Here is a 23,033-nt window from a genome sequence, read left to right on the forward strand (position 1 = left end):
CTGTTTGATATGACAACTGCCCGGCTGGATTGGAAGCAGGAATTTTATAAGGCTGATACCTCTGCATTGGGCTAAGGGGTCAATTGACCACCAGGTGTCTAGGGCTGCCTTCCCCTTTCTGGGGTTATCTAAGTACCTCAGATTAGGACAGTGGGTTATGGCCACCAAGGGCGTAACAAGGCTGGAGTGGGCCCAGAGACAAAATTTTAAAACGGGCCCCTCGCTGATACACACAGACAGACGTCACAATATATAGTCATGTGACTTGCCTCTCTGGGGGGGGCCTTGAGGTGTGGGGGCCCCCAGGCAGCCACCTCCCCTTGCCTAATAGTAGTTACGCCCCTGATGGCCACCCTAGCCATCTTATGAGCTGGCCTGCTTATGGACCTGGTCCCTTACTGGGAGCCTCTGGTCTCCAGCAAGGGAGGAGGTTCTGGTCTTCTGTCTCTCCTCCTCCTCCCCAGCATCACCCTGTTCAAAGAGCCCTGGGGACTCTCCAAACCTCACCGACCACCTTCTGGTCTCATCTTCCACTCCTGCCCTGTCTCGTGGTGTCTTCAATCTCCCTAACCCTAATTCTGCCTTCCTTCCTAACCTGCTGCTCAGCTGTTGTGTTTGGGCGATGTCATCTGAGCCCAGAAGTTCTGCCTCTCCCCTTCCAGCTGTGCTGAAGCTGCTGTCTCCCACCAGGCACCACTGGAATAGCCTCATATTGAAGCACTGGGCACAGGTTCATGCTGGGGTCACAGGACCCAGACCCCAGGCTAGAAATCAGCTAACAGTGCTCAGCCCAGCATGGCCTGCTAGAGGGCACCCTTGCTCCATGGAGTCCCGATCTGCCCAGCTTGCTGACAGGCCATTATATGGGTGCTGCAGGAGAGCAACTGGTTCAAGAATGCCCCCTGGTGGCTTTTGTCCGCCATGGAGACTTCTCCAGAAAGCAGAGTACAAGAGAACTCCCAGGTTCATCTAGTCACAGATCTAGGGTAAAGTTAGATGCTGCACCCCAAAATACATGTAATATACTCCCCAGCAGCTACTTCTACAAGGCAAAGCATCTTCTGGAAGAGGCGATCTGCAGTGGAGACATGGTGTGGGAAGAGGGGCTCTTTCCTTGCCTGCCACTGCGATGCTGCAACTCCTCCCCGGTCTATTTTTTTCACTCTGTTGAATTCCAACTGTGCAAATAATGCATCTGAAACCCCACAGAGAAAAAGCAACTTGTGAGTAGGATTGCAGCATAGAAGCAGCCCATGGGGAAAGGACTAAACACCCCCTCTCCCCACTTCTTTATTGCAAATCACCTTCTCCTAAAGTTGCTTTGCTGAGAAGAAGCAACTGTATCTCAGTGACAGAGCACATGCTTTGCCTGTAGAAGCTCCCAGGTTCAACCCCTGGAATCTCCAGACAGGGTTGAAACCACCACTTGTCTGAAACCCTGGAGAGTTGCTTCCAGTCTGTGGAAACAATACTAAGCTAGATGGACCAAGGATCTGATGGGATAAGGCAGCTTTATGTTTTCAGGATAGGTGAGGCCCGTCATTGAATGGGCAACGTCATTTTGCATAGATCACACTTCTAGGGAAGTTCAAGAAATTAAATATATGCAATAGAATTTTTTATTAATGTGCTTGCAAAAGGGAAGTAAAAGAACAATTTGAAAATTGTAGGATTTCACCTTCAAACATTATTCACTTTATTGCAGAATGACCATATATGGCCAATTTGAATCATAGTACATTTGAACCTCAGAAAGATCTGCTTTTCATGGGAATTATGTCATTTTGGAATTATTGATCTGATTGAGTGTTGAAAATCAGTTGAGAACAACAGCAGTTAAAATATGATGACTAATTCAGAATTTCTGCTAAAATACATACAAAAATTGTAATTTAAACATGTCCTCATGTTTTGGTGTAAAAAGTAGTGCATTCAGCTAATTTAAGTGGCAGGATTGTTCATGCAAAATTTGGTGCCTGTAGGTAATTGGGAAGTATGATCCTCAGAATTTCTTTTTAAAACTACCAAAAAAATATTAAATATTCACCAAGCATATTCTGGTGTAAAAAGTAGTGCATTCTGCTAATTTCAGTAGAAGGATTGTGCATGTTTTGGGATCTGTATATCTTTGGGAAGTATGACTTTATTTCATACATACATGCGTACACACAAGCTCTTCAAAACAGATAAGAAGGCATTGAGCCTTTATTACACACATTTGTGTGTAACATGCAGTTCCAGGGATGCAAACTGGAAACTCAACTACAATTTTTGGTAGGGAGAGGAAAGACACCTTTGGGGAGAAGAAAAACATGCTTTGAGGACTGAAGATATGGGTTTTTAGTTTTTGGGTGGAGAGTTCAGTAAAATGTGGGAGGAACTCCTCAAATGTTTAGGAGGGATCTGCACCCCTGTGGAAGTCTTGCTTGCACTAGATGGCTTTAGGTAAGCCAGCCACTATTTTCTCTAGCCCAGCCCCTCTGCAATACTGAAATAATAATACTGGCTCACCTTAAAGGTTGCAACGATTAGTGAAATAATTTTATTTATCCAGTTACTTATTTAATAGGTTTTTATTCTGCCATTCAGTGCATAAGCAGTCTCAGGGCAGCTCACATTTTAAAAACCAAAATGTGAAGAACAGTAGCATAAAAACTAAGCAACAGCAACAAAACACAGCAGGAAGGAACAACAGATAAAACAGGCCATGGCCATGTGAAGGCCTGAGTGGGGGGGTGGGGAAGTATTCACCTGGCACAGGAATGACTTCAGAACAGCTTCTGTTCCATAGACAGAACACTATAATCAAGGAAGCCCCCACTCCAGTTGCTACCTGCCTCACCTCAAAAGGTGGGGCACCCAAGGGAGAGTTTCCAGGCAGACTGATGGTGGCGGGTTAGTCATAGGGACATAGGAAGCTTAGGAAGTCAGACTGTTGGTCCTCTAGCTTGGTATTGTCTACACTGACCGGCCTCAGCTTCTCAAGGTTTCAGGCAGGAGTCGTTCCCTACCTGAAGATACCAGGGATTGAACCTGGGACCTTCTGCATGAAAAGCAAATTTTCTTCCACTGAACTATGGCCCCATCCCCTGCTATAGCCCCTATGACCTAGGGCCATCAGGTACCTAAGGGCAAAGTGTGCCGTCGAGTCGGTGTCAACTCCTGGCGATCACAGAGCCCTGTGGTTGTCTTTGGTAGAATACAGGAGAGGTTTACCATCACCATCTCCCACGCAATATGAGATGATGCCTTTCAGCATCTTCCTAGATCGCTGCTGCCCGATATAGGTGTTTCCCATAGTCTGGGAAACATACCAGCGGGGATTTGAACCGGCAACCTCTGGCTTGCTAATCAAGACATTTCTGAACCTCTATATATACCAGAATGTGCCATAGAAATGTTAAATTATGCTGGTTATAGATGTTCTGGCTCAGAGCTTGACAGGGGCAAAGCAGAAGGAGCATACCATGCTGGTACTCCTTCAACTGTGCTGGCAGTGGTTGCTGGTCAGTTTCTAGGCATAATTCAAGGTGCTGCTGGTTATCTATGAAGCTCTAAATCGGGGTGGTGAGGAACCAGACGATACACTTTAGAAACAATGAGTATGTCTACATAAGCAGTATGCCAGACTTTTAGTTTACAGATTTAAAGCTTGGGGTTTTAGAGTTTTTATCTGTATTTTTAAGTTGTTTTGTGTCAATGTTTTAATGGTTTTTTTAGATTGTGAACTGCTCAGGGATATTTTTGTATGGAGCAGTATAGAAAGGTAAGAAATAAATAAAACAAAAATAAGGCTTCACAGAATACCAGTATGTCAGCAATACAGAAACCAGGCAAGTCAGCTTGAATAACTCTTAATGAATTACCTAATGTTCTTTGCCTTTGTTCAGGTGAATGCAATCATAGAGTAGGAAATACCCACAGCCCTGGGGCAGGAAAGCGGAGCTAAAGCATCTTGACAGATGACTATCTAGCCCCTTCTTACAAGTTTCCGGTTATGGAGATTTCATTTGAAAGAGTCTGTTACAGTAGTTTCATAGTTACAGCACCACAGAGAGAGAGACTGAGACATGGATTAAAAAGAGAATCAGCTAGGACTCCCTGGTTTTCTTTAATAATTGAGATGGGCCATATCGGGACCTGGTGCTGCAGTTTTTGTAATTGGAAACATGTGTAAAGCAATTGAATGGAAGAACAGGAATTCCCTGGAGAAAAGAATTCAGCTGAACTGTGGCAAAAAAAATCAGGCACTTTTGACAGTAACACTATGCGTTTCTTTGAGGTCTTCTGCACAAGCGACACCTTCATATTTTCATTTTCTGTGTTTCTAATTCAATGAAATATGTAGACTAGGTAAAATGTACATTTGACTTGAATGTGGCTATCTTCCATTTTCTATCCCCGCTGCAATAGATAAGACTGTGGGGTTCTCAAACTTGTGGCTCCAGGTGTTGTTGGACTACTACTACTACTACTGCCAGCCAAGGCCATTGTGGCGAAGTGTGAAGGGAATCCAGCATCATCTAGGGACTCACGTTTGAGAATCCCCAAATTTCTTAACCACCCTTTTTCTAGAACACTGGCCCAAGGTGAGTCACAAATTAATAAAACAACATTCACAAAAAGCAGACCATTTCAGATTAAAAAGCATTTGTACAGCCTGAGCCTATGCATGCTTACTTTGTTGTATATGGGACTTCCTTCCAAGTAAGTGTGCTTCACTGGGCCTTACACACAATCTTGTGTAAGACTGTGCCTAATGTGTCCCTTGTGAAAACATCCTAATACATCTTTTTCCAGTGTTGTTAAATGTGAAATTGAAAGAAGAGAGTGCACAGTCTATGCAGCCTTTTCATTTGCTTTATACAACCTTGGGGAAATGCAATTATTATTATTATTATTATTATTATTATTTTAAGGGTCCCTTGTGCAAGCTGCAACGGACTCCCAATTCACATCTAAACTAAACCGGAGTACTTGCGTTTAAACATGGAGTACTACTACTGAAGCCTTCAGTGATCAGGAGTCATTCCTTTAAGATGGCACTCTCCATTGCACAATGAAGCCAGTGGGGTACACTCTGAAAATGGTTTGAGGAAACTGCTGATAAACTTGAAACTGCTCTGGATTGTAAGGCAAATGGAAGCCATACCTTTTGACTGCTACCTAATCACAGGCAACACTCTGCACACGCTCAGTAGTGACACCACCAGCTTTGTTATTACTCCACATGTTCCAGGGCTGATCCCTAGCACCAAAAACAGAGTCGGGCGCTCCAGAGCCCCAGCTCAAATCAAGTCGTGATGATTGCTGTTTAACTGCAGTTTAGGAGTGCCGTGTCATCAGCTGGGGGCGCGATTCACATTACCTTTGGAGCCAAGGCAGCTGATGCTTTTCAGGCTATCAGGCATCAGCTCACATAACTATCAGGTTCTGGCGGGAAGGTCTACGTTCAGCCCCGATTGCGTTTTGGCACTGCGTCGGAATCTGGCACTTTCCCACAGAGCGCGACCGGTCACAAAAACCTGCCCGCGCGGCACCAAGCACGTGGCGGCTGCTCCAGTCTGCCTCGCCACGTGCTGGCGCAGCTGGGCGGGTCTGACGTTCTTCTTGCCAGCGCCTCCCTACGGCTGTTTCTCGCTCGCATGCTGCTGGATGCTGCAGAAGCGGACGACGGAGCACCTTCGGGGTGTTCTGGAAAGAAAAAACTTGGCCTCGCCGCCCTATATGTATTTAGTGTGGAAGCAGGTCCCGTTGGTCTCAGTGCTACTGCCATTTCAGTCAGCGTTCGTGCTGGGTATATATTTACTCAGAAGTGTTACCGAATTCAGTTTAACTTTCTCCCTAGTAAAGGTGCACAGGATTGCAGCCTTAGAATCACACTGGGAGACAATGTGACTTCGGAATCCTGGCCTCGATCAACCGAATTCCCATTTTTTAAAAGGATGATGGACGTCATTCGGGTGGGAGGGCTTCTTGTACGCATCTGTCCTACTATACACGTGAGAACTTGCCTGCGCACCGGACGGACTGCGTAGGTATCCGAGTGACCTGATCCTGGGAGCGTTTGCTCCTTCCCACGGTATACCATGACGCTTATGCCCAGGTGAGTGTCTGCTTAGTTTACCTGGGGGTAAGCCTCATTGAATAACACAGTGCGGCTTACTTCCTATTAAGCACGCAGAGGGCCGGGCTGCCAAGGTGCAGTTTCTAATCTAGCCTCGCTAAACTCCAGTGGGACTTTATTTCTAAGCAAGCAAATCAAATAAAATGACAGAGGAGCGAGGCTAAAGGTTTTATTATCTGCCGCCTCCCTACACCCAGGTCCACCATCGGCAGTCAATGACCAAGCATATATGTCGTGATCGTCGAATTGAAAATGCGCTTCGCTTTGATGCGAGGCCACGCACAGCCATCCACCGAGCTCTCTTCTTGCCTTTATTCATGTTGTTTCCCCGCCCTCCCCCTTTCTCTCCCGTTGTCCACGAGCGCAAGTTTTAGTCGCGGCATCGAAGTTTTTTTTTTTTGGCGCGTGCCCTTATTTATTTATTCCCTGCTTCTCTCTCTCCGCCGAGTCGGGAGTGCCGCAGAGCAGTGAGATAAAAAGAGGGACTCGCACAGAGAGGGCTCCAGTCCTTGCCTTTGCGCGGGGCGAGGCGATTCGGTTGCGTGGTGCGAGCTGGGACTGGGATGGAAGGAGCGGCTGCTCCATTGCAGCAGGTGAGGTTGAGCGCTAGGACCTGGGGGAATCCTCGCCGTCAGCAAGGACTACCTTAAACCCAGCCCAATGCCGCTTCCTGCGCCACTTTTCCCTGCGTGCTTGGATGGAAGAGCCACAGTCGAGAGCCGCAGCTCGGGGCTGGAGTGCAACGTTGCAGCACGGCGAGCTCTGCGGAAGCAACACCTGTTCTGAGGCCAGCCAGCGATTAGACGCCACCAGCACTGGGACGCTGCAGCCTCTCGCGTTGCTCGGGGTGGATCGTCAGCCGGGCTGAACCGAGGGGCATCTGCTGAGTCTGCTGAGAATTCCGGATGATAGATCTGGACGCCAAAAGTTTTCTCTTTTATTATTTTTAAAAGCTCTCCCTTTTCGGGCAGGGGGGGATTCGCTTCAGCCAGCAGATGTGAGATCCACTCCCCCCTCCTCTCCTTGCAGGGTTCATGCTGATGTATGCAGTCTGTTGTAGAGTAAAAACAGCGCATGTCTTTCTGGAGTCAGAATCCATAAAAATCCTGGCGTCGCCCGTGCATCTTCAATGCATGTAACAATCTCTTATGGATGCACCTCCCTCCAGAACGCCTAGGCGTTGAAGTTGCTATGCTCATTCTGCTCCTCAGCCCAATGGAGAAACTACGGATTTTTATCCTCCTTACGCTCGGATGGGCAGAAGACCTTACTGCTTGCTAAGAGCTGAGGAATATAGATGATCTCGCCCTATACCTCTAGACCTGTGTGCTGTGTTTATAAATATGTCAGAGCGCGAGTCGAACGTGGTGGTTTCCTAAGACTAACAGCGGTTTGACCTTGAACCTGAACCAGTCACAACAGCAATTACTTTTTTTTTTTTGTATTGATGGATTAAAGAACATTTTTTCCCTCCCCTCAATGTAACTGCAAGTGGGAGGGGAGAGTGGAGTAGGAACACTTTTTTTTTTTTTAAGGGGAAAAAAGATCTTGGGTCTGGGCACCAGAGTTACGGTTTTGCTGCAAAAAAGGGGGGGAAGAAAGAGAGGAAAAAAAGAGCCAGCCTTCCCTCCCCCTTTCCCCTTCCTTCCTGCCCCTCTTTCTCCTGATGGCTCCCTTAGGTGAAGTTGGGAACTATTTCGGTGTGCAAGATGCGGTACCCTTTGGGAACGTGCCGGTGTTGCCAGCAGATAGCCCGGTGTTGTTAAGCGACCACCTGGGGCAGTCTGAAGCCGGAGGACTCCCCAGGGGCCCCGCCGTGACGGACCTGGATCATTTAAAAGGGATCCTGAGGCGGAGGCAGCTCTACTGCAGGACTGGATTTCATTTAGAAATTTTTCCCAATGGTACGATCCAAGGCACCAGGCAAGACCACAACAGATTTGGTAGGTATGGGCGATTAACCCTTTGGTGGCCGTGGGATGGCCATGAGAAGAAGTTGTTCTGATTTTTTTTTTTGGTAGGGGAAATTAAAAAAAAAAAAAAAGGGATGCCAAAGGAGGAGAGTCGATGATGAGGATTATTGTTTGTTGTGGTGGTTGAACAGCTCCGAAGACGAAATGCCTCCGGAATTTGCAGATGGCATGCACACAGGGGATGCCCCTGCAACCGTGCAAGTAAGAGTTTTTTTAACCAAAGAGCCACAAGTATGGAAACGTTAAACTAGAACCTGCTCGCAGGTTTGTGGAAGAGGGGGGGAAAATAGATAATAAGGTGTCCTACGGACATAAAGAAGATATGACCCCCCCCTAGGATTTGTGGTGGAGGGGAGTGTCCTCCTGAGATAAAGATCTTCATCCTCTTCCTCCCCGCTTCTGAGTCAGTTACTTGTTTCCAGTTTCAAGTCCATCTTTTTTTCTTTTCACCCCTGCGGGAAAGGATAGTATCTTTGGGGCAAATGAGGTGCCCCCTCCTCCTATAAGTTGTCTCTCCCCCTCTACAAAACTGAGCGTAGGGAGGGAACCCCCACCTCCAGCTCCTGCCGAGAGCTCCTTGTGGACAGCCAGCCAGCCAGCCGGCCCTGCTGTAGGTGCCTGCATAATAAAGCAGCGATCTCTTAAGCATGAGATAATCATACTAGCCGCTCTGGAAGGGTGAGGAGGCATTCGCTTGCTTCTGTGTGCGCGCCTGAGTGCAGGTATCAAATGAAAGACCCACGCCTGTCCTCCTCCGTCAGCAGCACCACGCAAGGCTTCCTTTAGAGCGAAGTGCCGGCTAACGATCTTAAGACCGGTCTGTGGATTTGATTTGCAAGGGACCCTGCTCGTGACTCAGCGGCACTAGAGGGGCTTATGGTTTCAGACACGCCTCAAAGTCATGGTCCAAGTGTGACATGGGCCTGCGCGTCCGTTTCAAAGGCGTTGCGGGTCGCCTGCAGAAATGCCACCCACTTCTTAGAATGGGCTGGTTGGGCAGGAACAGCAGGGGTGCAGATCTCCCCCGCAAGCATTCGAGGAGTCCCCCCATCCCATCTTCCTAAACTCCCCTCCCACCAAACTTCTTATCTCCCCCTTCCTCCCGAAAAAAGTGTTTCTCATCCCTCCCAAAATAGAGGACACTCTTCTCAGGCTTTCCCTCAGTCTGCGCCCCTGTGACTTTTTAAAATTATACGATCCATATGAAGGTTGGGGTAAAAGAGTACCAAGCTGAAAGGAGTTAACTTAAAATGAATCCACTTGACAGCTTAAAGCAGGCTGGAAAAATCAAACTCTATTGAGGATTCTGCATGGCCATTGCTGAAAAAGAGCTAAACCTTGTGTCACCCACCCTCTGCTTTCAAAACACTGTTTAGACAATAGTAGTTTTAAAGAAATGACCTACAAAGGGTCCATCTAATTGGAAGGGAAGGCGTGAACATGCACAGTCATCCGGCCATAGCTCAGTGGCAGAGCATCTGCTTTGCATGCAGAAGGTCCCGAGTTCGCTCCCTGGCGTCTCCAGGTATTGCTGGGAAATGATTCCTGCCTACAACCTTGAAGAGCTGCTGCCAAGTCAGTACAGAGAATACTGAGCTAGACTAGATGGACCAATGGTCTGACTTAGTTTTCGGGGCAGCTTCCTATGTTGCTATGCCAGACTTCATCCTGGCAGCCTGGAGTGGAGCCTAAAGAGCAATCCCCTAATTCTGTGCATTGGAACCCTCGCTGCCTAGAACCGGGCACAGTTTCTTGGGGAAGTAAGAATTGTGCAGTCTGATAATTTTTGGAAACTCTTAGGAAACGATGGCAGAAGATGCTTTCCCCACCGGAAAGCAGATAAACTTGAGCGGGGGGCGGGATGCAAAGCGACACAAAAATCAGTAGGTAATTCCCAAGTGGAGACAGAACGCTGAAGGATTAAAACGGAGCTTGGTCTTATTTTGTTACACGCACACACCTACTTCTTGCTCCAGGGTGGTTCTGCACGCCCAGTGCAAAGCTGCTGAAAAGCGAGGTCTGCTGCAGGAGTCTGCAGCAGGACTGTGCGTGCGCGCTAAAGGACGCGGCTGCAGTCTTTACGGTACATTTGCTGTGCGAGATCAAAAGCAGGAAGCTCTGGTGCGTTAAGAGGCGAGATTTGCACGCTGTGGTTGAGCCCAGCGGCAGCCCGCGGGCTCACGCCGCTAGCAGGTGTACGGCAGCCGAGCTGCCGCTCCTGCTACCTCGCGCATTTGCTTTGGCAGCAGCAGGAGGTCTCTGCAGGGTCCTACATCCCGCCGCTTCCTCTCCTCCCAGCCGCTCGCCCGAGCTCGGCCACACCAGCTGCCGCTTTCTAATACTGCCTGCAGAGACTGCGTTAGAGGGAGGCGGCTAATTTTATTTTCGAGAAAGTGGATTTCCCCATGTATTGCCGGGGGCAGGGAGAAGGCATACGAGGAATGCGCTGCAGTGTGTGTGTGTATGTATGTTTATGTGTGTATAATATTATTTTATATAAACTTGGACCAAACACTTATCCCTTATCTTGCAGATTTTATTTTTTTTAAGTATCTTCTAGGAAAAGCAAAGGCGAGCAAGCTTCTCGTTGGCGGCCGGGGGTGGTGGGGAGGAGAAGAGGAGGCCAAAGAATGTCCTGGTCTTTGTCTAGACCAGGGGTTCCCAACCGTGGGATGATGGGAATTGTAGTGCAACAACTGGCAGTGTGGTACATCTGACCCTCGTTGACTGGGCTAAGAGGCACCCTTTAAGATGGAGACTCCTTTATATTTAGCTGTCCCAATTCAGCTGCAGCACAGCATCCGTCCAGTGGCTTGTTGCTGGGGTCTATCTTGTGTTTCCTTTTAGATTGTGAGCCCTTTAGGGACCAAGAACCTCCTCCTCTTCTCCTTGGTAACTGCTCTGAGATTTTTGTTGTTGTTGAAAAGTGATATACAAGTATTCCTTAAAAAAATAAATAAATCTGGGGATCCACGTTGGGAAACCATGGTCTAGGGTGAGGAAAGATGGGATATCTTGGGTCTTTTAATAGTCATGTAGAAGGAAGAATTTTGGAATTGTTTCTTACCAGGCAGTTACACCTGCTGAAATTCCATCTGTACGATAATAGCCCAAGGACCCTTGTCCTGCTCTGCAGCTGATACAGCTGTCCTATCACTTATTTGGGAAGGTGTGGTGTAGGTTATGAATGGTGCAAAGCATAGAAGGATCTAACTGGTAGTAGTTAGGTGAGATCAGAGTGGTTAATATGGTGAAGTCACATATATACTTGAGGAGAAACTCGAGTATGTAGTACACCACTCTGGGCTCCTTGGAGGAAGAGGGGAAAGAAAATGTAAAATAAATAAAAATATCCCCTCTATTCAGCTGAAGCTCTCCCTGCTACAGTACAAAGTGATGATTCAGAGACTGGGGGGTTCTACTTTGTAACTAAGTATTTCCCAGTTAGAAATACATGTCTGGGAGTAATCCTAATTTAGAACAGGATTTGCTTCAGAATAAACATGCATTGGATTGCACTGTAAGGCTGCAATCCTCTTGCACAATTAATTTAAGCTCAATTGGGCTTACTTCTGAGTAAATATGTATAGGATTGGACTGCACAGATACCACCTGCAAGGCCCACATTCTGCTTTCATGTCAAGTTGTCCCAAGGGGTCTTGAATCTCTTAGACGTACACAATAGAATGGTAAACTTGGAAGAGGTAATGACTTCTCCTGCCACATCCAGCCTACATATGCCCCTGCATATATGCCATACATGTATGGCACCTGCATAGGGCAAATAGCTTCAAAGGAAGCAAGCAAGTCAACCAAGATATTGTTTCCCCCACCCTTTCTTTAAAAAAATCCTCACAAGAACTTTGTCAAGTTGAATGTGATTGGCCCAAGGTCACCCAGTAAACTTTATGGCTTGGGTGGGATTTGAACCAGGATCCGCCTAGTCCTAGCCCAACACACGATCCATTCCACTGGCTCATGACAGGCCTTGGAAAAGCCACTGGATGGGTCTGATGATTCATACAGGTCCCTTTCTGAATGGGCAACTCATTTAGGCTTGTGCACCAAGACAGCCAAGCCACCTAATGGTGCAGTGGGGAAATTACTTGACTAGCATGCCAGAGGTTGCTGGTTCGAATCCCTGCTGGTATGTTTTCCAGACTATGGGAAAGACCTATATTGGGCAGCAGTGATATAGGAAGATGCTGAAAGGCATAATCTCCAATGGTAAACCCCTCCTGTATTCTACCAAAGACATCCACAGGGCTCTGTGGTTTCCAGGAGTCAACACCAACTTGACGGCACACTTTACTTTTACTAAGACAGCCTGTCCCCCATAATGCAATTCAGGCCCCAATAATATGTTGGCTCAGGGTTGACCAACCTGAGGTTCTCCAGCTTTTTTGAACTACAACTCGCTTCACCACCAGCCAAAATTCACGGGTGTGCTATAGTGGTCCCTCTAATTTTTTTCATCTCTGTGCAGAATGAGTTTTGTTCTGGGCAGCAGTATCAAGGCAGTGTGCGCACACATGCATTCACAATGGGGCCTTCCTGATTCAACCTGAGCAGGAACTAAAATGAACTGAGCGGACATCCAAAAACTTGTGAACGTGCACGCACCTTAGAGGGAATACTGGTGTGGTAGGCTCTATACAGAAACAACCCCTGCTCAGAGGCTTACAGTTGTAAATGAAAGGTTAGATATAGGCTTCAGCTTTTTACTATAATGATAGTCCAGTCAGGACTGGGCAGTGAAGAAAAATGTAAATCTAGATATATGGACTCTATGTTTTAAACACGTTTACTTGAAAACAGGCCTATATATTTCAATAGCACTTTCAAATGGATTACTTGTAGTGGTCCTTGCAAGTAAGTTCCATTAATTTCTTCTAAGAAGTGTGCTAGCAGCTTCCAAGGAGCAAACTGGAGGAAGAGAGAGAGGCAATTTGACTGCTAGTGAATGGGGCACACTTTGTTTCTTGGAATGTATGTGAACCTAAAATGAAGTCATTTCAGTTTCCAAAGCCACCTAATGGCACAGTGGGGAAGTAACATGCCTAGGGAGCAAGAGGTTGCTGGTTTGAACCCCTGCTGGTATGTTTCCCAAACTATGGGAAACACCTATATTGGGCAGCAGTGATATAGGAACGTGCTGAAAGGCACCCTCTCATATTGTACAGGAAGAGGCAATGGCAAACCCTTCCTGTATGCTACCAAAGAAAACCACATGGTTCTGTGGTTGTCAGGAGTCAACTTTACAGTTTCCAAAATTAGAAGTGTCAGAGCTTCAGATTGCATAGACTTCACACTTTTTAATTCAAGATTCCTCATAATCTTAGATGCATGTGGATTTAAGGTACATATAAAGAAATACTGTGCTGGTTGGTTCCAACCAAGACACTCTGGGGATTACAGTTCAATGGTGTGGCTGCAGATCCCCAAACTCAAGAGAGATGTTTGGGCATGTCAGTAGCACCATCACAATTGTATGCACCCCTGCAATTCCAAGGGTTCTTTGATTAAGTCCATAGAAGGAACCTTTGTTTTGAAAATAGTTACAGTTTGTACTATGTGTCCATATACTTCCATGGGTTTTAGGAAACCGGCTACAAGTGTTGTGCCTTCCAGTACAGCCTGTGCCTAGCTCCCAAGGAGGAGGTGAGATGGAATGTACTACTTCGTATTGCAGGTGGGTTTTAACTCGTCCCCTACTTGCAAACGAAAAACGACAACAGGGAAATAATAGGAACAGAGTCTTTCTCCCTGCTGTGGAATATTCTGTTTCTAGGGATTTTTTTGTTTGTTTTAAATGTGGTGGATCATTCAAAAGTAGAATCTTGCACCTGTAGTCTGAAGTGGTACAGTCCATTCTATCACCTCCGGCTCCAGCTGGTGTGGGCCAAGCCTGTTTCTGAGCTTCAAGGAGCCCTTTTATGAGGAGAAACCGGTGAAATACTTTCGATTCCAGAATAAGAACAGTTATCCTTGTATCTGAGCGCTCATGGGGGCCATATCAGAAACAAAACTACTGATAAAAAAGGCCAAAAGGGCCCACCACCTCAGCAGTTTGTGCAGGAAAGGGGAAAAAATCGACCTGAACTCTATTTTAGATCAGTCCCTAGGGGCGGGCACGGATAATGCTGACTTTTGCCTTTGCTGATATATAAGGTTTGTTTGCTTTTTGAAAAAAGTATTTAATTTAAAAGCAAACTCAAATTTTCACCTACTTGTAAACTGGATCCTCCTAGAATGCGATCCTATGTAATCAAAAGCGTTCGAGATCTCTTGGGTGCTTGCTCTTTTTTTGTTTTTTAATGCAGTCTCCTTTTAGTAGGGCGTTTGCTTAGACAGTGGAGTCAGTGTAAATTTAAGAACTCTGGGACAGTGGAGCGGAGGAGAAGAGAGGCGTGCGCGTGCCTTTTTTGCACGGAGAAGCTTTAAAAAAACTTAAAAGGGGGAAAAAAAAAATCTTGGCTCTGCAAGATACGGGGAGAGAGCTAGTTAGAGCCACTTTCCCGACCCCAGTCCAGAGGGATCTGCTCACAAGTTCCCAGCACGGGTAAGGTAAGCAAGCAGATGGTAGCACCCGCCCCACTCGGCTGGGTGCTTCACTCGCGCAGGGCCCGGTTTCTCCCCGAGAGAAATGCGGGTGGGGTTTATACAAACTCCGTTCTAGCAGCAGCAGATCAAGTAGTTGGGAGACGCATCGCGTATACGCGCAAACGGTGGACTACTTTTACAATAAGATATTTGTATGCGGGGGTGGCGAAGATCAGCATAAAAATACTCGCCCTGTATTGTCACGCCCCGGCTGCTGAGTGTCCTTAGCGTGACATTCTGCAGAGGCTCTCAAAGTGCGCGGGCAGGCGGCAGCAGCAGCGCACCTGACGAGGCTGCAGTCTCAAGACTTGCTTGCTACAGAGTAAACGGCCCTGCTGACCTCGCTGGGACTTCCGAGCCAACCGGCAGAGAGGATCGGGCGGTGGCAGAACACTTTCTTCCCCGGCCCTGACATCTGCTCACCTTTTCCTGCAGACAATACCTTGGAAGCGCAGAGAAGTGGTACTTGCTGCTGTAGCCGAAGCAGCTTCGAGCACACAATGCAGGCTAAGGGTAGCAACCCCTCCTCCCCTCGGCCTAGTGGTTCTCTCCCCGCCCCCGCCCCCCTTGAAACACGAGAGCTGCACAGTTCAATTAGTCACAGAAGATTAAAAATACAACTGCTGTGGGGTACTTGGGTGGTGCTATGGGGGGCAAGTGTGTGTGTGTGTGTGTGGGGTGGGGGCGTTATGTGAGGCAAGTGTGTATCTCCACTGCAGTCTTGTATAGTAGGTTAGGTAAAGTGTGCTGTGCCCTGTGGTTTTCTTTGGTAGAATACAGGAGAGTTTTACCATTGCCTCCTCCCTCACAGTATGAGATGATGCCTTTCAGCATCTTCCTATATTGCTGCTGCTGGATATAGGTGTTTAGGTTAGGCTGGCCCAAGGTCACCCAGTCTGGTTCATGCCTGAGAGGAGACTGGGTTCTCTCAAGGCTCTGTTCCCTACACCAGAGGTAGGTTCCCAACTGCTGTGGCTGGGGATGATGGGAGTTGTAGTTCAAGAACATCTGGGGAGCTGATCTGAACCCCTGCCCCACAACACACCAGCTCCCTTCCATTCTCTCCTCTTATCATTCCGTACCTAATTACTAAACACTTGGCACTTAACAGAGGAGGAGAGTTGGTCTTGTTGCAAGCATGAATTGTCCCCTTTGTGAAGCAGGGTCCACCCTGGTATGCATTTTAATGGCAGGCTACATGTTTGAGCACTGTAAGATATTCTCCTTAGGGAATGGGGCCCCTCTGGGAAGAGCAGCTGCCTGCTTGCATGCAGAAGGTTCCAAGTTCCCTCCCTGGCATTTCCAAGACCGGCCGAGAGAGACTCCTGCCTGTGACCTTGGAGAAACTGCTACCAGTCTGTGTAGACAATACTGAGATAGATGAACCAGTGGTCTGACTTGGTATAAGGCAGCTTCCTGTGTTCCTATGTTGCACTTGCTTTGTAGTGTTCTTGCCTCACAAGAAACTGCATGAGCTATGTGGCTTGGCCTGTGATTCTATAACTAATAAAGGACAGGTCCAGGTCTTCATTTCTAGCCTTTAAAACCAGGGCTGCACAGCTTCCATCCAGCTGTTGGACTACAGCTCCCATCATCTCCAGCCACAGTGGCCAATAGTCTGGGATGATGGGAATTGTAGTCCAGCATCTGCGTGAGGTCTGGAGTTATGTAGCACTACTTTTAGGCTGTTTCTAAACTCTTAAAGGCAAAAATCTTGTCCAGCGCATGCTGCTTGCTGGACCTTTGATTTCCTAGTAGCATCTAGCATTGTCCTCGCACCTCTGAATGTTACATTGTGTGTGCATGCGTGCAAAACTGTGGCAGAGGCCACTTTGTTGAGCAAACAGAAACATAATTGAAGAACTGTGCTCCAACAACACCTGGGGACCCAAGTTTGAGAACCTCTGAGCTGTGTAGATAGGGCAGCTCAGTTCACCAGAGAGAGCAAGCAAATTAAGCCTGCTTCAGTACTGTCCTTGGGTGCACCCCTTTATTTGTTCCCTTGGAAATGGTGGCTGCTATTCGCTCCTATGAGCATGGTTGTCCACAGGACTTGGTGGTGGGGCACAAAACTAGCAATCCAATACGCCCATACTCCATACCTGGGAGTATGCCCCATTGAATCCAATGGGAAATGGTTCAATTTTCTCCTAGTGCCCATGCCAGTGAGGAAAAAGTGTTGCAGTGTTGCAGTGAACATCTGCCCTCTGCCCCAATATTGAGTGGCCCAACCACAGCAGTCCTTCAGGGTATGTGTGCAGTGCTTAGGTTTTTGCAGTATGCTGGTCATGGTCACACCCACCCCTACCTGCCTACCCTAATGATGAGACACTCTATGAGTGTTTGTGTCCCCCCCCCCCCGAGTTATGTTACTTAAATAAGAGATGCCTGCTAGCTTTCATATAAACTCATGCTATTTTGGGATAGGAACCACCAGTCCTTTGGAACATTTGCTCATTACATTCTCCATTGGCTTCAAGGAGAGATTGCCTTACCTGCCTTTCCAGGTAAAGTCTCTGGATGGGAGGTGAACCACAAATCCTGTAGGCTGGTACAGAAAGGTGTTGTAAAAGCACACATGCCCTTGTCCCCGCTCTTGATTCTTCTGCAGTCTGTGACCTTCCATGCATAGCTCGTGACTCCAGCTCTCTCTGCTCGTAGGTGGTGATGCAGCAGCAGCAGAATCACTGGAAGAGCAGAGGGGGAAAGCCGAGGGCTGCCTGCTGCTGCAACACATCTGAGCAATACCAGAACTGCAGATGAATTGCAGTAGCAGCTCCACACACTCAACTAATTTGCCAGCTGTTTCATGGGAGGCAGCCAGGCACTCCTTTCAGTCTTGGAAAAAGTGGCTAATGAGGCCAAACAGGATGACAGCTGTGATTGGCAGGATATTTTTGTTCCAACTGACTGACTGGGGATGCCTAATTATTTTCTTTCAGATCGGACAATATATGTGGACTGTTGCACATGAAATACCTTTGAGCCTGTGTCCTATTAATGCTGTGTGCTTGAAGTGGTATAGTGAAGACAGCTATTTTAAAACTGAGAGTGTAAAACACACACACACACACTCACACACTACTTACTTCATCTTCATCCATGTACAGGGCTCTTTACAACAAATGAGAGGATAGGTTTCTGCCCCGAGGGACTTGCAATCTCGATGTCAACACAAGGGAAATGACAGAGGACGGGGAGAGGAATGGAGGAAGGGGTACGCAAGTGGAAGCATATGTGATTATTTCACGTACACTGACTTAGTTGCAGTAGAGTATGGGGATAAAGGGTAGTGGCAGAGGCTTCATGGAAAAGGTGGGTTATCATCTAGGAAATGTCTTCTAGGGAGCATAGGTATTGCTTTTGAATTACATAAGCACTTAATGCAAAAATGGAGCTAAGTGTTTATATAGCAGACTTCAAGTGTTCAGTTTGGTTCGTGAACTTAATCTTTTGTAACTTAAGCATCACATGTGCTGCAAATGACCCCAGGTATCAAGGGGAAAGGAAGTACAGTGCAATGACAGAGGTGAGGTAGTAGGAATGGAAAGGCGCCTGTGTCTTGTCTCATTGCTTCTTCTTTCCAGTCCTTGATGAACTGACTGTTCTTGCTCTCTCTAGCACAGAATGAAGTTTCTATGATTTCACTGCCTGCCCTTTCTGTGCCAAGGCAATTAGCAGGACTGGTCTTTTAACTTGTGTGCTGAGTGTGGCCATATCCACACTTTATGCTCAATTCATGTACAATCTGTGTACATTGGACACATGTACAGTATTCACACCTTATGTTCAGTGCACATATAGCAGTACACTTCTTTTCCGTAGCCTGCATTTGAGGGGGTCTGTAGTTCTGACACTTGTTCAACTTGTGCTGCTCCTACCTTTATTTTCCTTCTTCCCAGAAGACCTGAGTTTGTTTTGTCTGGGTTTTCTGCAGCAAGAGAATTTTGTTTTGAAAAATAATGGCAACAGATGGCCCTTTGGCCTAATGAGAACTCAGTGCCCAAGACTCCCTTGCATCTCTCACATCCCCTTGAAGATCAGTCGGAGACTCAAAGGAATTACATTTTTGACATGTAAACATTCCAAAGAAGAAGGGGGGAAAAGATATGTTTATCCAGTGATGGAGGCTTACAGTCTAATTGTATATAAGAAGGAAGTCCATACAGAAAAAAGGAAGGTAAAACATTGTCCTATCTCATCCCCTGTTCATAGTTTAAAAACTTATTTAGATTTTATAGTTCATCCCATTCCTAAAACTTGCTGTGTACATCTAATTTAAAAGAGCATATACAATCCCATTAAAATATTGCTTTAAAAGCGAGCAAGATTCAGCCAGACTTCGCCCAGCCTGATGCTAAACATGCTTACTGACAAGCCCCACAGACTTCAATGGGACACTTACTGTCTGCTTAGGAATGCGTCCAAAAAATAATAACTGCCCTCTCAACCTGCTGGTTTAACCTTGAGCCCTTCCCAAACTGGAAGGCCTTGCACTACTTCCAGAAGGTACCCAGTCTTAGATTTTGTTGAAGTACCAAAGAGCCATCCATTGAGAATACTGTATTTACTGTGGGTGTTCAGGAGGCACCTTATCAAGGCTTCTACCGCATGATATGGGAGCCGAGTCTATGGGACAGGCGTATCGGCAGAAGAGGACGGCTGATTGGAATGAGGGGCCTCTTGAGAAGCAGCAGTTGCTCTCTTAGGTGATCCATTCTCTTGATCTGGAAGAGCAATAACCCTAAACAGACTATTGCTCCTCATATTCAAGGCCTATTTAAGAGCAAAGCAAGGGAGGCACGAAGTGGGCATTGCTTGAAAAATGTATAAAAAGGCAGAGGAAGTGGGAGGCCAAAGAGGCTGAGTTCTTTGTAATGTCTGTCCATAGTTCGGGAGAGCATTAGGAGTGACAGAGGAGAAGGAGCAGGGTGTGTGTAACACCCTTCTTCCTAATTGAGGCTAAAGGGGTATCAGGCATGTTACCACTTTTTCAATGACTGTAGCCAGAAGCAAATTTTCAAGTTGATATTGTATGCAATATAGCCACTGGCAAGAGAACATCTATTTTTACAAAACCCTTAAATACGATAGTGTATGGGAAACATGCAAAATACATTGGTAACAAAACCAGGATTTTTGGACATAATTACTGATGCCATTATTGGTGTATTTTGCATGTGCTGTCTGAAACATGCTCGCAGACGATAATGTTAGAGGTCATGATTGATCATGGGAATAGAAGTGGGATTTAGGTTTTATTGTTTTTCTTCCAAGAGATCCCCTCTCTTTCCAACCCATACTTCTTCCCTAGGTTGGGGTTGCAACTTACTGTCTCCCCCTACACAGACGCCATCTCCCAGACCAGCAAGATCAGCCTGGATGGCATAACAACCATTGCTCCCGGACAATGATGGTAACTCCATAACCAATGCTAGTTACCTTTCCTCTCATTTTTGGTTTGCTACTATCATCACACTGGGAGCAATGCTTGGAAGTGCTGTGTTGCTTGCCAAATATATTTATTATATTATTTTATTGATTTTTATATTTAGATCCCGCTCATCCTTCAAGAAGTCCAGAGCGTTGTTGTGAGGAGATTATGTTTCTCCTCACAACAACCCTTTGAGGTATCGGTTAGGCTGAGAGTTACGTGACTGTCCCGGAGTCACTCAGTGAGTTTCATGGCTCAATGGGGATTTGAACTTGGATCTCCCTGGTCCTAGCCCAACACTCTAACCATCACACCACACTGGCTCTCGTAATAGTGTAACACAATGTGGTCTAACACAAAGCCCATTGTGGTTGTCTTATTCCTCTACTAGTGCTGATGCCAACAGGTTGTCAATGATGTGTGCATGATAGTGTTAGATAATGAAGTGCCTTCTACCTGTAGACCAGGACTGGTAGAAGGAGCTCCCTTTCAGTGATTCCACCAGCCACTGACAGGGGAAATGAAACTCTGCCGGGGCTGTGCAAACCCCATTCTCGGCACTGCCCCAACCCCACTTGCGTCTGATGTTGGACTAAGGGGAAAGGCCAGGGCCTGGGGGCAGAGTCCATCCCTCCCCAGCCAGCATTTCATTGAAATGTTTGCTGGAGAGGAGAGGGGTGTTCCTCGTGCTCCCAGCCAGTGAGCGCTTTGCTCACCAGATGGGTTCTGTGGGGTGGGCGGAAGGGGTGCCTTGGCCAAGGGCAAGGGCAAGCCTTGGGGCTTCCCCAGACCCTTGGGGCCTGGGGACAATAGTTGCCCCTTGCTCAGTGGTCGCTGTGCCTCTGTGTCCAGGAAAGTAAACCTACAGTCCATTTATGCCAGCTTAGGATTCAAAATCTAAAAATTCATTTTTCCTTCACTAGTCACTGCAGGAAATATCAGGAGAGATTTAGGTAAAACTAACAAAAAGTACTTTTTTCGCAGATGAAATACAAACGTAGGGATGTGTATTCTTCAGCTGTTTTAATCCTGAATATATTCTCAACTCATTAAAAAGGTCACTGCCTCTTACTCACGTGCTCAAGTTAAATATGTGGTGGTGTGTGCTAAGGCAAGCTCAGAATGCCTCAGGATGAAAAGGCCATGTGAGGAAACTAGGGGGAACAGTTTTAGTGTTGCAGCAGAAGCCTGTGTGAGTGGTTGGGATTGTATGATCTCCTCAGAAAGCTGAGGAGGTTGGGCCTGTATGATCACCTCAGAAGTCCTAGATCTAGATTGGCTAGAAATGAAAGAAAATTTGGAGATAAATCAGTGATTTTTTTAAAAAAAAATCACAATCTTAAGTTTTTATGTACTGGGATTTTCTAGTGAGTTGCTAGCAATACAGTTATTAGAAGAGGCCTGCTGTGTGCTATTGTTCTCACATATTCAATATGTGGTACATGACCTTCTCTGAGAAATGTGGTACATTATTATTAATATTTATATTCTGCTTCTCAACAAAAAAAGTTGTCAAAGTCGTTTATGGAGAAAACAGAATAATAGGAAAAAGATGGTTCCTTGTCCCTGACCCCAAATGGCTCACAATCTAAAAAGAAGCACAAAGGAGACACCAGCAGCAGCTACTAGAGGGTGGCTGTGCTTGAGTTGAATAGGAGGCAGTTGCTCTCTCCTCCTGCTATATATATATATATAATATATATGTATGTATATGTATATGTATATATTTAAAAAAAACTACCACTTTAAAAGGTACCTCTTGGAGCTTTTCCAAATGGAGATTGAATGCAGCTTCACAACACATAGGCTGGGGTGGGGGGTGGGGCAGTTCATACCAGGGAGGGAAGCAAACCAGGGAGGACCATGGCAGGAAGTGCCATTCGTGCAGCCAGTGATAATTTTCAGCTTTGTTTCTGGAGATTAGCAGTTAGTGTGCATTATATGTGCTCTAAAAAAGTTGCACTTTGGTGCAGTGCCCAAAATGGCTTAAACTGCAAGGACTTCCTGCTGGATTAAAGCTGCCCATCTGGGAAATCTCTTTGCTCCATTTGCAGAGGTATAGAACATCTCATGCATTTCCTGCTCTCCTTCCCTGAGCTCTCCTCCTGCACCCTCTTCTCTTCCCTCTCGAGCTTCATCCGTGTTCTTCTCCCTCAGCTGCTACCAGCTTGGTCCAGCTCTGCTCTGTCCACATCTTGCCTTGCCCTTCCATAGAGGTATAACAACCAGAGAAGAAACACGTGACCCAGTTCTGTCCTCCGGCAGTAGCTCTCAGTGTGCCTTCTGGCCCCAGAAGGCACAGAGAGTGCTGGGCATGGCTGTTGCCTCAGGGTTTATGAAGTGGACAGTGTGGCCACCTTGGGTGCTTACCCAGCAGCGGTTTCTAGTTGCCCCAGACAAGCAGGGAAGTAGTAAACTGCAAAACTGCACCTGCTTTTTCAAACGGAAGTAGAGTCCTGCCCAGCTGTAGAAGGACTTCACTTCCGTATAGCAATTCTGGTGGAGATCAATCTACTGCTGCGCTTTCTTGCTTTCCTCCCACTCCTGGTGAGCAAAGGAGTGACATATTGCCTTGAACTGAATGATAGAGTTTATGACAGAGTGAATGATAGAGTATGGAAGAGGCTGCTTTTGGAAAGGGCACATTAAGAACATCAGAACAGCCCTGCTGGATCAGGCCCAAGGCTCTTCTAGTCCAGCATCCTGTTTCACACAGTGGCCCACCAGATGCCTCTGAGAAGCCCACAGGCAAGAGGTGAGGGCATGCTCTTTCTCTCTCCTGCTGTTGCTTCCCAATAAGTGACGTTACCTAATCATTTCTGACTGGAAGGGCAGCGATAGTTATTCTGCACTCCAGAACTGTTTGTCCTGTTCTTTTCAAGCATCCTGGGGGAAA

At 46.7% G+C, this 23,033-nt stretch overlaps 1 protein-coding gene across 1 annotated transcript in view; it reads left to right on the forward strand.

Annotated features, from left to right (window-relative positions):
* Positions 1 to 6,733: 6,733 nt before the first annotated feature.
* FGF9 (fibroblast growth factor 9) overlaps positions 6,734 to 23,033 on the forward strand; it is a 54,797-nt gene continuing 38,497 nt past the window's right edge. The window contains exon 1 of the mRNA XM_053312111.1: positions 6,734 to 8,070. Within this exon, the coding sequence (XP_053168086.1) occupies positions 7,794 to 8,070 (277 nt within the window). The 5' untranslated portion in view covers positions 6,734 to 7,793. The remainder of the gene's footprint in view (positions 8,071 to 23,033) is intronic.

Source organism: Hemicordylus capensis, chromosome 3, assembly GCF_027244095.1.
Source record: "Hemicordylus capensis ecotype Gifberg chromosome 3, rHemCap1.1.pri, whole genome shotgun sequence".
In the NCBI taxonomy this organism is placed as follows: domain Eukaryota; kingdom Metazoa; phylum Chordata; class Lepidosauria; order Squamata; family Cordylidae; genus Hemicordylus; species Hemicordylus capensis.